At 45.9% G+C, this 20,906-nt stretch overlaps 1 protein-coding gene across 6 annotated transcripts in view; it reads left to right on the top strand.

Annotated features, from left to right (window-relative positions):
* LOC149437630 (asparaginyl-tRNA synthetase-like) overlaps nucleotides 1-20,906 on the top strand; it is a 179,984-nt gene that overhangs the window by 113,130 nt on the left and 45,948 nt on the right. For all 6 annotated transcript variants that reach the window (XM_089660820.1, XM_089660822.1, XM_089660817.1 and 3 more), the window contains one exon: nucleotides 17,311-17,448. In XM_089660820.1, the coding sequence (XP_089516946.1) occupies nucleotides 17,311-17,448 (138 nt within the window). The remainder of the gene's footprint in view (nucleotides 1-17,310; nucleotides 17,449-20,906) is intronic.

The raw sequence follows: 20,906 nt of genomic DNA on the forward strand, positions 1-20,906 counted from the left end.
TCCGGGTGAGAGGTGTCAGAAGCTTATTGATGGTTATAGGAAGCGACTGATTTCAGTTATGTTTTCCAAAGGGTGTGCAACCAAATATTAAGTTAAGGGTGCCAATACTTTTGTCCAGCCCATTTTTGGGGTTTTGTGTGACATTATGTCATATTTGCTTTTCTGCCTCTGTTTTATATTTGTTCCAATACATACAAAGGGAATAAACATGTGTATAGCAAAACATGTGTTAATGCAATACCTTTTTTGTGTGAAATACTTGATTTTCAGGAAAAATATCAAGGGTGCCAACAATTTCGGCCATGACTGTATCTACTCTGACTGTTACACCAGTCTTTTTATCATTAATTACCTCCTCCCGCCCTGTTTCTTGCGTTTATTTGGGCGACGGGCGTAGGAAGGAGTATACGGTTTCTATTCATTTTTCTGGTTTTAAGTGTTTTGGGTTTTTTTACCTCTTTTTATCCTGATTTTCTGTTGTCTCCATATATATTTATTATGGGACTTCTATTCGTTATCCTGACTGGGTCTGGCACTGAGATATTGGATATGCTATTCTGCCAGATCCAATACACGATATATTTAACATCTGTGTTTTATAATTTTATATCCTCATCTTATTTTCTTATATCTAAAGTTTGTAGCATGTATGCGTTTGTATCCTGCATCTTGCCGTGGTCCGTTATATAACTTATGCCATTCACTGAGGGGATCTCTATACCCCATAGTTCATTTTTGTGCACTGTTAAGATTACAGATACTGGCACTTTCACTCCCTATAAAGGTATAGCATCTACTATTTATTCCCTGGGGTCTGTGACATATTGTATACAGTTCACTCCCTGGGGTCTGTGACATAGTTAACAATCGTGTCTGGGTTTTTACTTTGAGACTTCTCTGTCTCCTCCTCATTACATGGTAGATCGCGGATCCACGGCAAAATGGCGCTGCCGTGCTCGCGCATGCGCAGTGCGCGTTTGTCTTCGGGAAAATGGCCGCGGCTCATTGCGCATGTGCCAGTTCCCTTATTTCTTACACTGGCGTCAGTCACGCTGCTGTGCAGTCTCCCCTCTGATGATGTGCCTCTAGCACGAAAGGCCTAAGGAGGAACTGCACAGAGCGTGACGTCTTATACCCGCCGGAGCCACGAGGAGGCCCGGCGTTTTACACCACTGGGGGTCAGTACTGCATTTGTTTACTTTATGTACTTCACATATCATGATGTACCATATGCTTACTGCCCTGCTGCTATTTTGATGAATAAACCTGAGATTTTGAACATACTACACTATTCTGGGCATTTGTTTTCTGGGGCTCCTATCTGGAGCTTTCACTCCCATAGAGAAAGCACTTTTGCCATCCTGAGAGGAGGTTTTTTCCTGGAGAAGGGAACAGCTGGCTTACCTTAAGGGGATCCCCCGGACCTGTTACAGGAGTCTGTGATGACCCATCGTGAGGGAGACGCCTGGCTGCCTGGATTCTGATGTTCCCATTGCCCGTGATGCATAATCACACATGCGCATAACCCATGCGTTTCCGGTGAGTGCGCATTTCTGTCATTCTGATAAAGTGGAAGCCGTGGGATTCCGTACCTCTACAGTACACCATTGTGATACCAGATTATCACTCTATTGACTTTTTATTCTTCTTAGCGCTGCACTTCATTATTTTAGTTTGACTTGTAGATTACCCACTTACCTCCAACCTGGCGCATGTATGGTTGAGCTTTAGCGCCAGCTTTAGTGGCTGCATATATATGGCCCTAGATAAGCACTTTACTGTGTTGAGAGCACGCTTCCTGCGATTAGGAGCTTTCTGATCATGTGACCGCTGTGACTGCCAATCACTGTGGTCACATGATCGGAATACCTGCCTCTGCCTTCTGGCATTTAAATCCTCTTAAAGGGCTGAGAGGAGCGGTGGGAAGGGGTTGATTAAAAGGTTATGCCCACTTTCGTATTGCTTTCGGTACACCCCGTGTGTGTGTGTGTATATATATATATATATATATATATATATATATATATATATACAGTGGGGATCGAAAGTTTGGGCACCCCAGCTAAAAATTTGTATTAATGTGCATAAAGAAGCCAAGGAAAGATGGAAAAATCTCCAAAAGGCATCAAATTACAGATTAGACATTCTTATAATATGTCAACAAAAGTTAGATTTTATTGCCATCATTTACACTTTCAAAATAACAGAAAACAAAAAAATGGCACCCTGCAGAATTTATAGCATGCACTGCCCCCTTTGCAAAGCTGAGACATGCCAGTGTCATGGATTGTTCTCAATCATCGTCTGGGAAGACCAGGTTATGTCAATCTCAAAGGTTTTAAATGCCCAGACTCATCTGACCTTGCCCCAACAATCAGCACCATGGGTTCTTCTAAGCAGTTGTCTAGAAAACTGAAACTGAAAATAGTTGACGCTCACAAAGCTGGAGAAGGCTATAAGAAGATAGCAAAGCGTTTTCAGATGTCAATATCCTTTGTTCGGAATGTAATTAAGAAATGGCAGTCATCAGGAACAGTGGAAGTTAAAGCAAGATCTGGAAGACCAAGAAAAATATCAGACAGAACAGCTCGCAGGATTGTGAGAAAAACAATTCAAAACCCACGTTTGACTGCACGATCCCTCCAGAAAGATCTGGCAGACACTGGAGTTGTGGTACACTATTCCACTATAAAGAGATACTTGTACAAATATGGTCTTCATGGAAGAGTCATCAGAAGAAAACCTCTTCTACGTCCTCACCACAAAAATCATCGTTTGAACTTTGCAAATGAACATATAGACAAGCCTGATGCATTTTGGAAACAAGTTCTGTGGACCGATGAGGTTAAAATTGAACTTTTTGGCCGGAATGAGCAAAGGTACGTTTGGAGAAGAAGGGGCACAGAATTTAATGACAAGAACCTCTGTCCAACTGTTAAGCATGGGGTTGGATCAATCATGCTTTGGGGTTGTATTGCAGCCAGTGGCACAGGGAACATCTCACGAGTAGAAGGAAAAATGGATTCAATAAAATTTCAGCAAATTTTGCATGGTAACTTGATGCCATCTGTGAAAAAGCTGAAGTTAAAGAGAGGATGGCTTCTACAAATGGATAATGATCCTAAACACACCTCGAAATCCACGGGGGATTACATCAAGAGGCGTAAACTGAAGGTTTTGCCATGGCCTTCACAATCTCCTGACCTCAACATAATTGAAAATCTATGGATAGACCTTAAAAGAGCAGTGCGTGACAAACAGCCCAGAAATCTCAAAGAACTGGAAGACTTTTGTAAGGAAGAATGGGCAAAGATACCTCAAACAAGAATTGAAAGACTCTTGGCTGGCTACAAAAAGCGTTTACAAGCTGTGATACTTGCCAAAGGGGGCAGTACAAGATATTAACTCTGCAGGGTGCCCAAACTTTTGCAGACGCCATTTTTTTGTTTTCTGTTATTTTGAAAGTGTAAATGATGGAAATAAAATCTAACTTTTGTTGACATATTATAAGAATGTCTAATCTGTAATTTGATGCCTTTTGGAGATTTTTCCATCTTTCCTTGGCTTCTTTATGCACATTAATACAAATTTTTAGCTGGGGTGCCCAAACTTTCGATCCCCACTGTATATATGTGTGTGTGTGTATATAAATGTATATATTCGTATGTATGTACATATATATACATACATACGAATATATATCTATCTATCCATTCAGTCGTATACGACCCTTGGCGATTGCATGGACCGTCACTCGCAAGCGACTTCTTCCACGAATTCTCTTACCAATTATTTTATAGGGTAGGTTGCCAGGTCTTTCCCCAACCCCACCCATGCAGGAGATCCCGCATGGCCAGGGATGAAACTAGGACAATTTTAGACAGAGGCCAATTAACCTACCAGCATGTCTTTGGAAAGTGGGAGGAAACCAGAGTACCTGGAGGAAACCCACGCGAACACAGGGAGAACATGCAAACTCCATGCAGAAGGCGCCATGGTTGGGAATCTAAATATATATATATATATATCTATCTACACACACACACAATCTGTCACCTGGTGGCACAGAGAGTAGTGGAGGCTGGGTTCTGCTTCTGTTGACAGGTAGGTCTGATGGTAAACCCGATCCATTGAATCTCAAATACATTTGAACATGTTGATGTGTTTTTTGTTTTGTTTTTTTTAAATCTGCAGCTTTTTAGAAAATACATGGTCATCTTGCCAGTGACGATCTTTGACCTGGCTCTTGCTGTTGTAGGGTGACGACACTCAGCCCCACAAAAACGTACATATTCGCCAGCACACCATGGATCTCCAGTGTGGTCCACAAAGATTTTTATCGCAAAAAGATCACATGCAATGTTTCAGAGCCGCGCAGGACCCCTTCATCAGGCATGTGATAAGGGTGCAACACTGACTAAACAGAATATATATACATATACCACCAATCAAACCCAAGAACATGTCACCATCCCCATCATCTGACGTCACAATCCCGCCAAAATATGGTTCTAAAGAGTCTCAGTGCTGTGTGTATAAACCTCCATGTGCCAATAATGACCTTCTGCCAAGCGCAGCCGTTGTGGTACTAATATATGTTGTCGCTCGTTTTCCTTTGTGGTTCTTTTTTCTGTTTTCCAATTTTTGGCCATTTTATTTTCACCTTTGTTTTCAGTTGTGTTTTTTTTTTTTTTTTTACTGCGTTGTCCCTGGTGTCTATTCAGCTCCCTCTCTGGAGGTGAGCCTGCCCCTGGCCAGACGAGCAGACAGACGTCATGTGTTTCCGCCGCTAAGTACCTGTGTGCGCATGCGCCACTCGCGGCGTACCCGGATTGGTGACCACCATGCAACAGCGAGCCTCTCTAGCGATCCCCAATTGCGCACATCTGACTAGTGTGCCCGATTGGCAACATATATTAGTAGCTGCGCTTCTAACCATATTTTGTATATTTTGGCGGGATTGTGATATCATGAGATGTCAGATGATGGGGATGGTGATATGTTCTTGGTTTTGATTGGTGGTTTATGTATATATATTCTGTATAGTCACTGATGCACCCTTATCACATGCCTGACGAAGGGGTCCTGTGTGGCTCCGAAACATTGCACTTTCTTTTGTGATATGATCTTTTTGCAATTAAAACCTTTTTGGACCATATTGGAGATCCGTGGTGCGCTGGCGAATATGTACGTTTGCCTGTGATGTTTCCAGTCCCAGCTGGTAGTCGCTACAGCACCTTCCATTTGATGAGCCGTACTTCCAGGAATATCTGCGATGGGAATATAGATTTAAAAAAAAAAACACTCCATCCCAGGCACCCAATTGTGTATTTGAGTTGTCACGCTGTTACACATTCTCTTGACAAGGACTGTAAGTGGCCTTTCTGACACACAGGCAGGTCCGTGACACACCGGCATGAAAACCTCCTTGAGCAATGCATGTAGGAGGGCATGCATGTAGACAGGAAGTGGCTGCAGGTAGGCAGTGGCATCCCTAGGCAGGTGCAGGGGGTACGCGATGCACAGGGTGGCACCTATTGCACAGGGTGACACCAGACCCTCTCCATGAGCTCCACGAAAAGGAAAGTTTTAAAGCAAGCTGAAAATCCCTTCAAGATGGATCAGATCTGCAGATTGACCATAATGGATCGGAGTCCGATCCATTATGCTCCCCAATCCGCAGATCTGATCCATCCTGCGGGGATCGTCGGCTTGCTTTAAAACTTTCCTTTTCGTGGAGCTCGTGGAGAGATCAGTTAACCCCGTATAGGTTGCAAGCCGATGATCCCCGCAGGATGGATCGGATCTGCAGATTGGGGAGCATAATGGATCACACTCTGATCCATTATTGGGGCAGCCCAGTGGCTTAGTGGTTAGCACGTCTGCCTTGCAGTAAATGGGTCATGGGTTCGAATCCCAACCACGGCACCACCTGCATGGAGTTTGCATGTTCTCCCTGTGCCTGCGTGGGTTTCCTCCGGGTGCTCCGGTTTCCTCCCACACTCCAAAGACATGCTGGTAGGTTAATTGGATCCTGTCTAAATTGGCCCTAGTATGTACAGTAGGGCAAAAAAGTATTTAGTCAGCCACCAATTGTGCGAGTTCTCCCACTTAAAAAAATGAGAGAGGCCTGTAATTGGCATCATAGGTAGACCTCAACTATGAGAGACAAAATGAGAAAACAAATCCAGACAATCACATTGGCTGATTTGGAAAGAATTTATTTGCAAATTATGGTGGAAAATAAGTATTTGGTCACCTACAAACAAGCAAGATTTCTGGCTCTCACAGACCTGTACCTTCTTTAAGAGGCTCCTCTGTCCTGCACTCATTACCTGTATCAATGGCACCTGTTTGAACTTGTTATCAGTATAAAAGACACCTGTCCACAACCTCAAACAGTCACACTCCAAACTCCACTATGGTGAAGACCATAGAGCTGTCGAAGGACACCAGAAACAAAATTGTAGACCTGCACCAGGCTGGGAAGACTGAATCTGCAATAGGCAAGCAGCTTGGTGTGAACAAATCAACTGTGGGAGCAATAATTAGAAAATGGAAGACATACAAGACCACTGATAATCTCCCTCGATCTGGGGCTCCACGCAAGATCTCACCCCGTGGGGTCAAAATGATCACAAGAATGGTGAGCAAAAATCCCAGGACCACACAGGGGGACCTAGTGAATGACCTGCAGAGAGCTGGGACCAACGTAACAAAGGCTACCATCAGTAACACACTACGTCGTCAGGGACTCAGATCGTGCAGTGCCAGACGTGTCCCCCTGCTTAAGCCAGTACATGTCCGGGCCCGTCTGAAGTTTGCTAGAGAGCATTTGGATGATCCAGAAGAGGATTGGGAGAATGTCATATGGTCAGATGAAACCAAAATAGAACTGTTTGGTAGAAACACAACTTGTTGTGTTTGGAGGAGAGAGAATGCTGAGTTGCATCCAAAGAACACCATACCTACTGTGAAGCATGGGGGTGGCAACATCATGCTTTGGGGCTGTTTCTCCACAAAGGGACCAGGACGACTGATCCATGTACAGGACAGAATGAATGGGGTCATGTATCATGAGATTTTGAGTGCAAACCTCCTTCCATCAGCAAGGGCATTGAAGATGAAACGTGGCTGGGTCTTCCAAACATACCGCCCGGGCAACGAAGGAGTGGCTTCGTAAGAAGCATTTCAAGGTCCTGGAGTGGCCTAGCCAGTCTCCAGATCTCAACCCCATAGAAAACCTTTGGAGGGAATTGAAAGTCTGTGTTGCCCAGCGACAGCCCCAAAACTTCACTGCTCTAGAGGAGATCTGCATGGAGGAATGGGCCAACATACCAGCAACAGTGTGTGCCAACCTTGTGAAGACTTACAGGAAACGTTTGACCTCTGTCATTGCCAACAAAGGATATATAACAAAGTATTGAGATGAACTTTTCATATTGACCAAATACTTATTTTCCACCATAATTTGCAAATAAATTCTTTCCAAATCAGCCAATGTGATTGTCTGGATTTTTTTTCTCATTTTGTGTCTCATAGTTGAGGTCTACCTATGATGCCAATTACAGGCCTCTCTCATCTTTTTAAGTGGGAGAACTTGCACAATTGGTGGCTGACTAAATACTTTTTTACCCCACTGTATGTGTATGAATGTGAGTTAGGGACCTTAGATTGTAAACCCCTTGAGGGTTGGGACTGATGTGAATGTACAATATATATGTGTAAAGCGTGGCGTAAATTGACGGCACTATATAAGTACCTGAAATAAATAAATTACGCTCAATCCGCAGATCCGATCCATCCTTCGGGGATCGTCGGAGGGGTGACACCAAGTGTACGCGCACCAGGTGACACCAACCCTAGGGACGCCCCTGGCTGCAGGCAATATGTGCTGATATGCAATCAAAATATTATGAGAAACACATTTTATAATAAAAAAGAAAAAAAACTAAAGCAAACCGTAGCAATTGTTTGATACAAGTGCTTTAGTAAATTAAATCCTTTAGCTGGGGTTTACATCTACTTTAATGTTTGCTGCTTTTCCTGTGCACTGTGTGGACCCGTGATAATGAGATTTCTTGTCTTGGACACATACATCCTTTGTGCCCGTTGCTTTATTTTTTGGCGGGCGGTGATATTTTTATAATGTGTCCTCCATAAGACCTCCTCCTCTCCAGCATGGAACTTCTGTTCTTTTAAAATTCTCAGTAAAGATCACTGGAAACAAGAACAATTATAAGAACAAAGTTTCCTCTTGTACACATTAGGCACTTCCTATGGAGTATTTCCTGGTAACAGATCTGTTATATAACATTTGCATGTTAAAGACAAAGTGTACAGGAACCCAGTTATGATATAGATCAGGGGTGTCAAACTCCATTTCATCGCGGGCCGTATCAGCATTATGGTTTCCCTCAATTGGCTGGTTGTATCTGTAAGACTAGATATCCAGAGCACCCCACCCCCCCATTACATCAGATGTCAAGAATCCCACATCCTCCCTAACATCACCGTGCACCCCCTTTGGGGGCAGAGCTGAAAAGCAGAAAGTGCAGGATCTGCAGGAGGACCAGAGGAGGAGTGGAGTCAGTTACCAGAGTTTGCTGAATGCTTAGACCAGGGGAGGCAGAGATGAGGGGTGCTGCAGCTGCACTGAGAGGTGCAGGATTTGGCAGAGAAGTCCTATTAACCTTCTGCTGCTGACTGCCGAGACAAGGTGGGGGTGGAGACAATGGGGTACCTGTAGGAGAGGTGCAAGGGCCACATGAAATGGCCTGGAGGGCCAGATCCGGCCCGCGGGCCTTGTGTTTGACACCTGTGATATAGAACATCTAATTGCTGTTGCTGACTGTTCTAAATCTTTCCCTGAATCAGCTGAGTCAGGAATGACATGACATAGAGCAGAGATGGACAATGGAAAGCAATCAGAAGAATGATTAAAGTGAAACTTAACAGCGAGACTTTTTGTTTTTACCATTTTAGATAGAGTAAGCGAGGGCTTTAACTCCTGTCCGTTGAGGTTTTGTTTTTGTTATCGAGGTGCCCATGGGTAGATCCTCCAAAGTGAAGGAATTCCTGATTGTCATTAGAACTAGTGTCCCCATTGGAAGATTTCCCCTCTATTACTATTATGGTGTCAACCCAAAATTTGGGATTTTCTTTCATTTTCAGTCCCGGTGATATAGTTTAACAGACAAATGGCGATCGGTGGTGCATTGTGTCCCCGTGACACAGGGGATTACCAATCAGCGGAAAGAGCTGATGACTTTGGCTCTGTCATGTGATCAGCTGTGTCCAATCACAGCTGATCAGATGTGAATAAGGAAATGCTGGTTATCGGCATTTCTCTCCTCACAAGCTGACAGCTGGTGAGGAGAGGAGAACCAGTAATCAGCATTCCTCAGAGGGGACATCTACACTGAACATCAGGGCACTGATGACCAGTGCCCTGATGATCAGTGTAGCCCATCAGTGCCACATATCAGTGCCTACCAGTGCACATCAGTGCCACATATCAGTGCCTACCAGTGTACATCAATGCCACATATCAGTGCCTACCAGTGCACATCAATGCCACATATCAGTGCCCATCTGAGCTGACTTTCAGTGCCACCTATCAATGCCAGTCAGTGCTGCCTATCAGTGCCATATATGAGTACTGCCTTTCAGTGATGTCTGTAAATGCCCACCAGTGATGCCTGTCAATGCCACCTACCAGTGCCTCCTCAGTGCCCATCACTGCAGCCTCATTAGCGCACAGCAATGAAGGAGAAAAATTACTCATTTGCAAGATTTTATAACAGAAACTAAGAAAAAACTTTTTTTTTTTCAAAATTTTCAGTTGTTTTTGGCTTATCAAAAAATAAAAAAACCCAGAGGTGATTAAATACCACCAAAAGAAAGCTCTATCTATTTAAAATAAAAATGATAAAAATGTCATATGGGTACAGTGTTGCATGATCGCGCAATAGTCATTCAAAGTGCAACAGCGCTGAAAGCTGAAAGTCAGCCTGGGCAGGAAGGGGGTGAAAGTGCCCCATAGGCAAGTGGTTAAAGCAGGGTTAAGTTATAAAATAATATCCCAAACTTTGAGCATCTCACAATGTGGACTGCGGGATGTCTGACTGGAGGGAGGGCACCAAGCAGGAGAAGTACCGGGTGGTGGTGATGGGAGGAGGCCGGGTCGGGAAGTCCGCTCTCACCATACAGTTCATCCAGGTGAGACTGACATGGGGCTGTTCTGGAATATGTGAGGAGGGGACCTGGAGGCCACACAGGGATGGGCTGCATGTATTATGTTATGGTTTAGGCAGCCTATGGGCCTCCTGGGGGCCACACCGTTATGCTATTCTATATTGTGCAGGGGGGCCACATTCTGCTGCCTCCGTTCTTGAGAGTATGCTGTGGAACCAGGGATATTCTGTGTTTTGGGCCCCTGCTGCTTTATATTCTGAGGCACCCAGGGCCACATTCTGCTGCTCTACTGCATTGTGTTTTGGGGTCCAACACTGTGCAGCTCTTCTATGCATTGTCTGGGGGCCACACTGGCTGCTATCAGTATATGGGATGACACTAGATTGGTGTAAGGGGCCCCAAAATTTCTGATGGCTGCCCTTCTCTCCATTTTACTGTCACCACTCCTTGCCAATTTATTCCCCCCCTTCCCCCGGCACATTTTACAACCTCGAATCCACAACTGTCAAACAATCCTGTCATTATCCCACTCTTCTATCCTCTATCACTACCATCTACCCTACTCCTAGTTTAGTCACAGTTCTCCATCCTTTGCAGCCCCACTGTGTCCAGCTTAAAGGTCCCCTTCTGCCACCTAGCAACTTTCCAAACTTCACCCCCTCCCCCCAGCTGTCACATTAGCTACCAGCCCTGTCTACCTATCCCATCCCTCAACCACTCATCCCAACCATTCCACCCCAAGCCCACACCCCTGCCCCTCTATCCTAACCTTCACCCCCCCTCCCAACCATAGCGTGATTTCCCCCATCCCTTGTCCACTTACCTTTCTATGACAATAGGTATCAGTATCAGCAAGTACTTGAAAAAGTATCGGAACTCGTACTTGGTGTTACAAAAATGGTATCGGTGCACCCCTACTGACAACACATCTCTGCCTGCCCAGTGGTCACAGAGGTTTGGATGAATTCTGAACCTTCAGAAATGATCACTGGAAGAAACTCATCACCTGAAGAATCTGCATCTGGGTTTTAGGCCAGAGGGTTCCTTCTTCAGGACAAGCTTTAGACCATCTGGTCTCGAGTACAAACCTTTTAATCAAGAAGCCATCCATCTCTTTGCTTCTGCATGAGAGTCTTGGGTCTGATGGTAGAGTCCTTTGAGTCAGTTCCCTTTGCCCTATTTCACTCCAGACATCCGCTATGTACTTTTCTGTCATAGTTGGACAAGCAAGTCTGGTCTCTGGACAGGGTGAGTGGTTGACTCCAAGGACAGGCTATCCCTGGCTTTGTGGTTCAGGAATCTAACTTGGGAGTTGGAAGTCCTTTCTTCCCATCTTTTGGAAGATTCTCATAATGGACACTAGCTGGTCAGGGTCAAGCAGGAGGTGGGGAAAGTCTTGAAGCTTGAAGTGATTTGAAGAAGTGCATGTAAGTCCGAGGGCTTTAGAACTTGTTTATTTTCACTGGCTGCATGTTTTTCTGGGGCAGTGACTAGTTTCCTTTGAAGGGGATCTTCTCTGAGTAAATGTTAAAATCATCCTTTAGGGCCCATTCCACCATGTCCGTTTGTTGCAGTTTTTTTGTGATTATATTTTCCGTAGTGCAGAGGTTCAGTTTCCCCGTAATAATTGTTTTTACTCTCTTTGATGTTTTGTACATGAGAACTTATTTTCCCTTGCTCAGCAGTAGATGTGGAGGGCAGGTTGACTCCCACAGACTTATGTGGTTTAGAGTTGTAAAATGCTCCCCCTCCTATTAAAACCACTCGCAGTTGGTTTCCAAGAATGTCTTGTCATTGGTGTTTTGAGTGTTTGTTTTTGGGTTTCTTTTTTGCCACTCCTCTCCCATAACTCTGAGCAAGGACATGTACTAATATGGAGGGTTTGCCATCTCCTACTTATCCCCAGTACTCATAGGAAAATGGAAGTCAACGTTCATATTCCACCTTCACTTCCACGTTCTTTTGTGTCTGATATTATGGACTGCTTCTTCCAGTGAACAATAGTATGTTTTGGTTTGTTTTCAATTTTATTGCACTCTTTAGTTGTACTGCTAGTATGTCATTAGCAGTACAGCTATGTGTGCAAACATTGACTAGATGGTGAACACACAAAACATGTTCAGCCCAAATTCATGCACTTAAGATCTCAGATCAGCTCAATATATAAACTTCAATCCTCAGATCGCCCCAGTTCCTGCACCTTCACACCTCAGATCACCCCAACGTATAAACTTCAAATTTCAGACACTCCCCAAATTCCTGAACCTTCACATCGCAGATCAGATCCAATTCCTGTACCTTTACTCCTCAGATCACCCCAATTCCTGCACCTTTACTCCTCAGATCACCCCACTTCCTTCACCTTTGCTCCTCAGATCACCCCAATTCCTGCACCTTCACTCCTCAGATCGGTCCCAATGTGTAAACTTCAAATTTCACATCATTCCCAATTCCTGTACCTTCACCCCTCACATTATCCCAATTCCTGCATCTTCACTCCTCAGATGACCCCAATTCCTGCACCTTCACACTTCGACCCAATTCCTCCACCTTCACATCTCAGATCAGTCCCAATGTATAAACTTCAGATCATCCCCAATTCCTCCACCTTCACATCTCAGATCAGTCCCAATGTATAAACTTCAGATCATCCCCAATTCCTGCACCTTCTCGCCTAAGATTGGACCCTGTTCCTGTACCTTCACCCCTGAGATCATTCCAATCCCTGCAACTTCACCCCTGAGATCATTCCAATCCCTGCAGCTTCACACTTCAGATCATTCCAATTCCTGCACCTTCACCCCTGAGATCATTCCAATTCCTGCACCTTCACCCCTGAGATCATTCCAATCCCTGCACCTTCATCCCTGAGATCATTCCAATCCCTGCACCTTCACCCCTGAGATCATTCCAATCCCTGCACCTTCACCCCTGAGATCATTCCATTCCCTGCACCTTCACCCCTGAGATCATCCCAATTCCTGCACCTTCACACTTCAGGTCATCCCAATTCCTGCACCTTCACACTTCAGATCATCCCAATTCCTGCACCTTCACACTTCAGATTATTCCAATTCCTGCACCTTCACCCCTAAAATCACCCCAATTCTTGTACCTTCACACTTCAGATTATTCCAATTCCTGCACCTTCACACTTCAGATCATCCTAATTCCCACACCTTCACACCTCAGATCATTCCAATCCCTGCACCTTCACCCCTGAGATCATTCCAATTCCTGCACCTTCACCCCTGAGATCATTCCAATTCCTGCACCTTCACCCCTGAAATCATTCCAATCCCTGCACCTTCACCCCTGAGATCATTCCAATCCCTGCACCTTCACCCCTGAGATCATTCCAATCCCTGCACCTTCACCCCTCAGATCACCCCAATTCCTGCATCTTCACACCTCAGATCACCCCAATTCCTGCACCTTCACACCTCAGATCACCTCAATTCCTGTACCTTCACCCTTCAGATCGGACCCTTTACTTTTAGGAAAGCAGGGTACCTCCTGTAGATGTTGATGGGCTTTTAGTGACCACAGGGAGGTGGGTGGGCTCAGACTTTGTAAATGGTCACCTAGTGAGCTGTCAGTTTTGCAGCCAATGACAGCAGATGCCGACACAAACAGCATTGTTTTCTTGCCTGGGCACATGCGTCGGGGATAGCCAATGCCTGCTTTAAAAGGACTGAGTGGTCCATGTGGGTATTTTGACATATTAGTACTGAGGAAACCACTTAGATGAGTAGTGAAACTAATAAGGTTTTTGTTTATGGGAGTCTGAATCGAGTATTACTGGCCACGTCAATTTTAGCATTTGAAACTTCCTTTTATTTTTAAATAACAAACATTTTATAGCTACCTGCTCTGTGCAATGGAAACTTCCTCCTCTGGGGTCCCCTGCTGGCGCTCCTGTCTCTTCCGGCGCTTCTGTCTCTTCCGCCTCTCATGTGCCACCATAGGAAGCTGCTTGTGGCACACCTGTGGGCGGAATTCCCAAAAGCACGCTGCCTGCGTCTATAGACACAGACAGTGATGCGGGGCCCCGCCCCCCATTCCCTCTTCACAAGATTTGACTGACAGCAGTGGGAGCCAATGGATCCTGCTGCTCTCGGAAAAGCTTGTGAAGGTGGGAAGAAAAGTAGAGAGCCGCTACAGACAGGCACTGCGCTTGATCGAGATCAGGCTCAGGTAAGTATAAGGGGGGTGAGGGGGTGATACCAGAGAATGCATTAAGGTAAAAAAAAATGTTTAGGTTTTAGAACTACTTTTATCCACCTTGAGGCTGAACGCATCCTTTGTGTATGTGGGTTGCAGCCTGTTCCTATGCACCTTAACCACTTCCTGTCCGGACACTTTTACCCCTTCCTGTCCAGGCCAATTTTCAGCTTTCAGTGCTATCACACTTTGAATGACAATTGCGCGGTCATGCAACATTGTACCCATATGAATTTTTTAGCATTTTTTTGTAACAGATAAAGCTTTATTTTGGTGGTATTTATTCACCACTGGGATTTTTATTTTTTTTGCTATGTAAATGGAAATAGTCCAAAAATTTTGAAAAAAAGTGTTTTTCTTATAAAATTTTGCAAATAAATAATATTCATCATAAATGTTGGCCAAAATTTATTCCGTTATCTTTTTAGTAAAAAAAAACCCAAATTAGTTTATAACCAAAAATTATAATTTTTAAACTTTTTTTTACATCTTTATTTTTTATATTATTATTTGGTTTTTTTTGTTTTTTTCTTTTTACATACTGTCACCCTAGCAGTACAGTGTCACCATGGTGACACTGTACTACTTGTGGGGGGTGATGAAGATTTTTTTTTTTTTACACTGATTACTTTTACAACCATAGAGGCTGTAAAAACAATAATTTCTCCTTCTCTCTGACTGCATTCTTGCAGCCATTGAGAATTACTGTGTGAGCTGTGATTGGTCACAGCTTGTCACATGGTACAAGGCTGTTGTGAATAGCCTTGTACCATGTGATCTCTGTGATCATTCACAGATTTCACACGTAATAAGCAATGATGTCAGAAGTGTCCCAGTGCAGACTGGGAGAGGGTGAAGCAGCACAAGATGCCAATCAATTATATTGCAATACTTCTATATTAACAAGGTCTTGTTGATGAGAGGAGAGAGCATAGTAATAGAGAGATGAGCTCCTTACTGTGCTGCTTGGGGAGGAACAAGACCTTAGGGGTTACCTAAAGTGTTACTAAAACCACAACAGTACAATCAGTCTGTATATGCAGTAAAGCATGCTTGTTATACTCACTGTGGAATCTAAGGGGTTAATCCTCTGCATTGTGTAAAAAGGATGTTTGATCCTGTCTTCTCTGATCCTCCCCTTCTACTGTCCCCAATCCATCTGCTGATAGAACAGAGCCTTGGGGGTAAGCTGCCCATGATCAGTTCCGTGTGTATTGCTAAAGTTTTTTTTTTTCTTGGGAGAATGCATATGATCAGCACAGGGCCAATCAGCACTGTCCAGACAGAGGGTCAGGAGTCCTGCAGCCTCATAGGACAATCCTCATACAAGCTTTAACCAGTGTTCTTCTGGACACTGATAGAAGTCACAAGACTGCTATATACTGCTGATGAGGAAAGGTATTTAGCAGTTTGTATTTACAAAAATAATAGCATTTTCATGTTCTATGTACTGTGGGAGGCCAGATACAGTGAATGCAGGGTCCTGGGAGATCAGATATAGTGAATGCAGGGTCCTGGGAGATCAGATATAGTGAATGCAGGGTCCTGGGAGATCAGATATAGTGAATGCAGGGTCCTGGGAGATCAGATATAGTGAATGAAGGGTCCTGAGAGACCAGATATAGTGAATGCAGGGTCCTGGGAGACCGGATATAGTTTATGCAGGGTCCTGGGAGATCAGATATAGAGAATGCAGGATCCTGGGAGACCAGATATAGTGAATGCGGGGTCCTGGGAGACTAGATATAGTGAATGCAGGGTCCTGGAAGACCAGATATAGTGAATGCAGGGTCCTGGGAGATCAGATATAGTGAATGCAGGGTCCTGGGAGATCAGATATAGGTAATGCAGGGTCCTGGGAGATCAGATATAGAGAATGCAGGGTAATGGGAGACCAGATATAGTGAATGCAGGGTCCTGGGCTTAGTAACACTTTAATGTGGTTCTAAAGGCTCATGGTTTTATTTTTTACCATAGTCATATCATTCTATGCATTCAGCATGCATTTTCCCCCAGTCCCCCCCATACTTACCTGAGCCTGATCTCATAGGATTTAAGACAGCAGTGGGAGCCATTGGCAGGGCCAAGTAGCGCTCTGTGTGTCAGTGGACACACGAAGCACGACTTGGGAGCGAGCCCGCGAGCAGCTTGCTATGGGGGCACTGGCAGGAGACCGGGCTGCTCTGTGCAAAACCATTGCACAGAGCAGGTGAATATAACATGTTTGCTATTTTAAAAAAAAAAACAGAATCCATTGGTATGTAGAACAGCTCCCATGTATATTTTTTGTCTGTGTATTTAGCTGTCTGCCCGGAGTTCTGCTTTGAATGATGAACAAAGCGGCTGATTAGTATCTATAATGTGCTTCAGTGTGCTTATTCTGATCCTATTCAGTACTGTTTACATGGCTTTCATGACATAAGCAAATGCACTATTTTCTTTTTTTTCTTCAAATTTAGGGCCAGTTCACACCAGAAAGCAGAACAGGAAAGGCGCATTTCATGCAAATTTCCCTCACTGCAGGTGAACGCGCTGCCCTTACAAATGTATTGTTAATGGCATCCCAAATGCAGCTTGCAAACGCAGTGCATTTGCAGCCACAAAATCGCACGGTACTGCAAGCACTACTTTTTCCGTGGTGCAGTGCGTTTTGCAGCCTATTCAAATAAAACACACCGCAGTTAGTCAGCAAAACAGGATGATTGTTGTACGCTGCACCTTAGCGATTAGTAGAGCCACAGGGGCCCCAAAAACAGCATCTGTTTGCATACAAGGAGGGTTATTCTTCTCTAAAATTGCAGTTCTGTTCAGGGGAACACTTTTGGTATCAATAGTGATTCCTGGAGTCCTTCTCTAATCTAACATACCTTGTGTTTCTTTCACTTGCAGTGGGGCTGTGATCTACAGACGGAGCATGAGAAATATTTGGTCCGACATTGTGGGGACGTCCCTGTATTCGTCATCAACTATCCATATGACCTCAAACCTTTCTACGCTCGAGACAATGAGGACGGGCCTCAGCGTACCGTAAGTACAGTAGTCATCTGGTTGTGATCGATCAGTCACATTGAGTTCTAGATTAACACATTTCATTATTTGAATTTCCTATGCAATAGAATGAGCCCTTTTGCTGCTTGGGCCCCATGTTTTTTTGCACACATTAAAATGTACATTTTGGGTCTGGAGAGTATTTAAAATTCCCGAACCTATATACACGGCTCAAAAAAATGAAAGGAACACTTTGAAAACACATCAGATCTCAATATCATGCTGGATATCTATACTGATATGGACTGGGTAATGTGTTCGGAATGTAAGGATGTCCCATCGTTTGATGGAAATGAAAATGATCAACCTACAGAGGACTAAATCCAAAGACACCCCAAAAATCAAAGTGAAGAAATGATGCAGCAGGCTAGTCCATTTTGCTGAAATTTCATTGCAGCAACTTAGAATGGTCCTCGGTAGTTTGTATGGCCCACTGAGTTCCTGGACAGTCTGAGGTGCAACCTGGCGGCGTCGGATGGACCGAAACATGATATCCCAGAGGTGTTCTATTGGATTTAGGTCAGGCGAGCACTGGGGCCATTCAGTGGTATCAATTCCTTCATCCTCCAGGAACTGCCTGCATACTCTCCCCACATGAGGCCGGGCATTGTCATGCACCAGGAGGAACCCAGGATCCACTGCACCAGCATAGGGTCTGACAATGGGTCCAAGGATTTCATCCCGATACCTAATGGCAATCAGGGTGCCATTGTCTAGCCTGTAGAGGTCTGTGCGTCCCTCCATGGATATGCCTCCCCAGACCATCACTGACCCACCAGGGGCGGACTGACCATTTGGAAACTCGGGCACTGCCAGAGGGCCCGTGGTCTGTAGGGGGCCCCATGAGATGCCCCTGGTACCTTTTTCATAGGCTTTTTTGAGTTTGGGCAAGGACACAGGAGCCCCATGATCCCCTATTGCCCAGGGGCCCCATGAGTTGTCAGTCCGTCCCTGGACCCACCACCAAAACGGTCATGTTGAACCATATTACAGGGAGCAGAACATTACATTACATTACATTACATTGAGTTTATATAGCGCCAAAGGGTTTGCTCAGCGCTGTACAATAGAGGGGGGGACAATACATGAAACATTACAGCAACTACAAACAGCACACGAGGGGTTATAGGGCCCTACTCTTTCGAGCTTACAATCTAGGAGGGAGGGGGTAGTGGTACAGGAGGAAGTGGCTGTGGGGGATGGAGTGGTAGGAGGAATGAAGGAGAGCAGCAGTTAGGTGAGGGTGGGGTAGGCTTCCCTGAAGAGGTGGGTTTTCAGGGAGCGCCTGAAGGTGAGGAGGGAAGGTGACAGTCTGATGGATTGGGGTAGTGAGTTCCAGAGGATGGGGGAGGACCTGGAGAAGTCTTGCAGACGTGCGTGTGAGGAGGAGACCAGGGAGCAAGATAGAAGGAGGTCCTGTGAAGAGCGAAGGGTACGGGTAGGGTGGTACTTGGGAATCAGGTTGGTGAGGTAGTTAGGGGCAGTGTTGTGAATGGCTTTGTAGGTCAGAGTGAGTAGTTTGAATTTGATGCGTTGGGCGATAGGGAGCCAGTAGAGGGAGAGGCAGAGGGGGGTGGCAGAGGTGGAGCGGGTGGTGAGGTGGATGAGTCTAGCCGCTGAGTTGAGGATGGTCTGAAGCGGGGAGAGCCTGCACTGGGGTAGGCCGGTGAGGAGGGAGTTGCAGTAGTCAAGGCGTGAGATAATCAGGGAGTGTACAAGTAGTTTAGTGGTGTCTGGGGTAAGGCAGGAGCGTATTTTGGCGATATTGTGGAGGTGGAGTCTGCATGTGTTTGTAAGTGATTTGACATGAGGTTGGAAGGAGAGGTTAGAGTCCAGAATGACTCCAAGGACTTTGGCTTGCGGGGCGGGATTGATGGTGGTGATGTTAGTAGTGATGGATAGGATGGGGGGGGTGCGCTGGCAGGAGGGAAGACGAGAAGCTCGGTTTTGGAGAGGTTGAGTTTGAGGAAATGGAGCGACATCCAGTCAGAGATGTCGTTTAGGAGGTGAGTGATGCGGGCGGAGAAAGTGGAGGTGAGGTGAGGGGTGGAGAGGTAAATTTGAGTGTCATCAGCATAGAGATGGTAGTTGAAGCCGTGGGAGTGTATGAGTTTGCCAAGGGAGGAGGTGTAGATGGAGAAGAGAAGGGGTCCAAGGACAGAGCCCTGGGGGACCCCAACAGAGAGGGGGAGTGAGGGGGAGGTGGCACCATTGTAGGTGACACTGAAGGAGCGTCGGGATAGGTACGAGGAGAACCAGGAGAGAGCGGTGTCTCTGATGCCAAGGGAGAGTAGTTTATTAAGGAGGAGGGGGTGGTCAACTGTGTCGAAGGCCGCGGAGAGGTCCAGGAGGAGGAGGACAGAGTAGTCGCCTTTGGCTTTGGCGGTTAGCAGGTCGTTGGTGATTTTGAGGAGGGCGGTTTCGGTGGAGTGTAGGGGACGGAAGCCGGACTGTAGTGGATCAAGGAGGTTGTTGTCAGTTAGGTGGGCGCTTAGGCGGTTGTAGACTAAGCGCTCCAGGAGTTTGGAAGTGAGTGGCAGCAGGGAGATGGGTCTGAGGTTGTTTGGGTCAGAGGGGTCCAGGGAGGGCTTTTTGAGTATGGGGGTGATGTGCGCATGCTTTAGGGGGGAGGGGAATACGCCGGTAGAGAGGGAGAGATTGAAGATGTGGGTGAGGGAGCACATGAGGGAAGAGGGGGGTGACTGGAGGAGTCGAGAGGGGATAGGGTCCAGGGGGCAGGTAGTGAGGCGGGCTTCTGAGAAGACCCTGGTGACTTCCTCAGTGGTAGTAGGGCTGAAGGAGTGCAGAGCTGGTGGGGTTACGGTAAGCGGGGTCTTGGGTGTGGAGGGGGGCAGTGAGGTTGCGAGGTCAGAGGAGGGAAGAGATGAGGGGGAGATAGGGGGGGGGAGGCTAGGTGGGGAGGTAGATTGCGAGTTGACTATGTCCTGACGGATTGCATAAATTTTGTTGTGGAAATGAGTGGCAATTTCGTGGGCGGTGAGTGAGGTACTGAGTGGAGGAGGGGGGGGGGGAGAGCAGGGAGTTGAAGGTGGAGAAGAGTCGGCGAGGGCAGGTGGAGAGGGTGTTAATCAGGTTTACGAAGTAAGCCTGCTTGGCGGCGTGGAGGGAGGAGGTGTAAGTGAGGAAGGCAGATTTGTAGAGGGAGAATGAACGGGGGGACCTGGTTTTGCGCCATAGTCTCTCCAGCGCGCGACTGCGACGTTTGAGGCATTTAGTGTGGTCGTTCTGCCAGGGTTGGAGCAGTCTGGGTTTGATGTAGCGTGTGGTTAGGGGTGCCAGAGAGTCTAGGGTAGCTGATAGTGAGTCGTTGTACGTGTTAGTGGCTAGGTCAGGACAAGACAGTGGAAGGATGCTGTCGTGTAGGCGGCCGGCAGCTGAGTGGAGGGGGGCCGGGTTCAGGTTGCGGAGGTTGCGGC

This window comes from Staurois parvus, unplaced genomic scaffold, assembly GCF_062004578.1.
Source record: "Staurois parvus isolate SC_StPar_1 unplaced genomic scaffold, SC_StPar_1.0 ptg001282l, whole genome shotgun sequence".
NCBI classification, from domain to species: Eukaryota; Metazoa; Chordata; class Amphibia; order Anura; family Ranidae; genus Staurois; species Staurois parvus.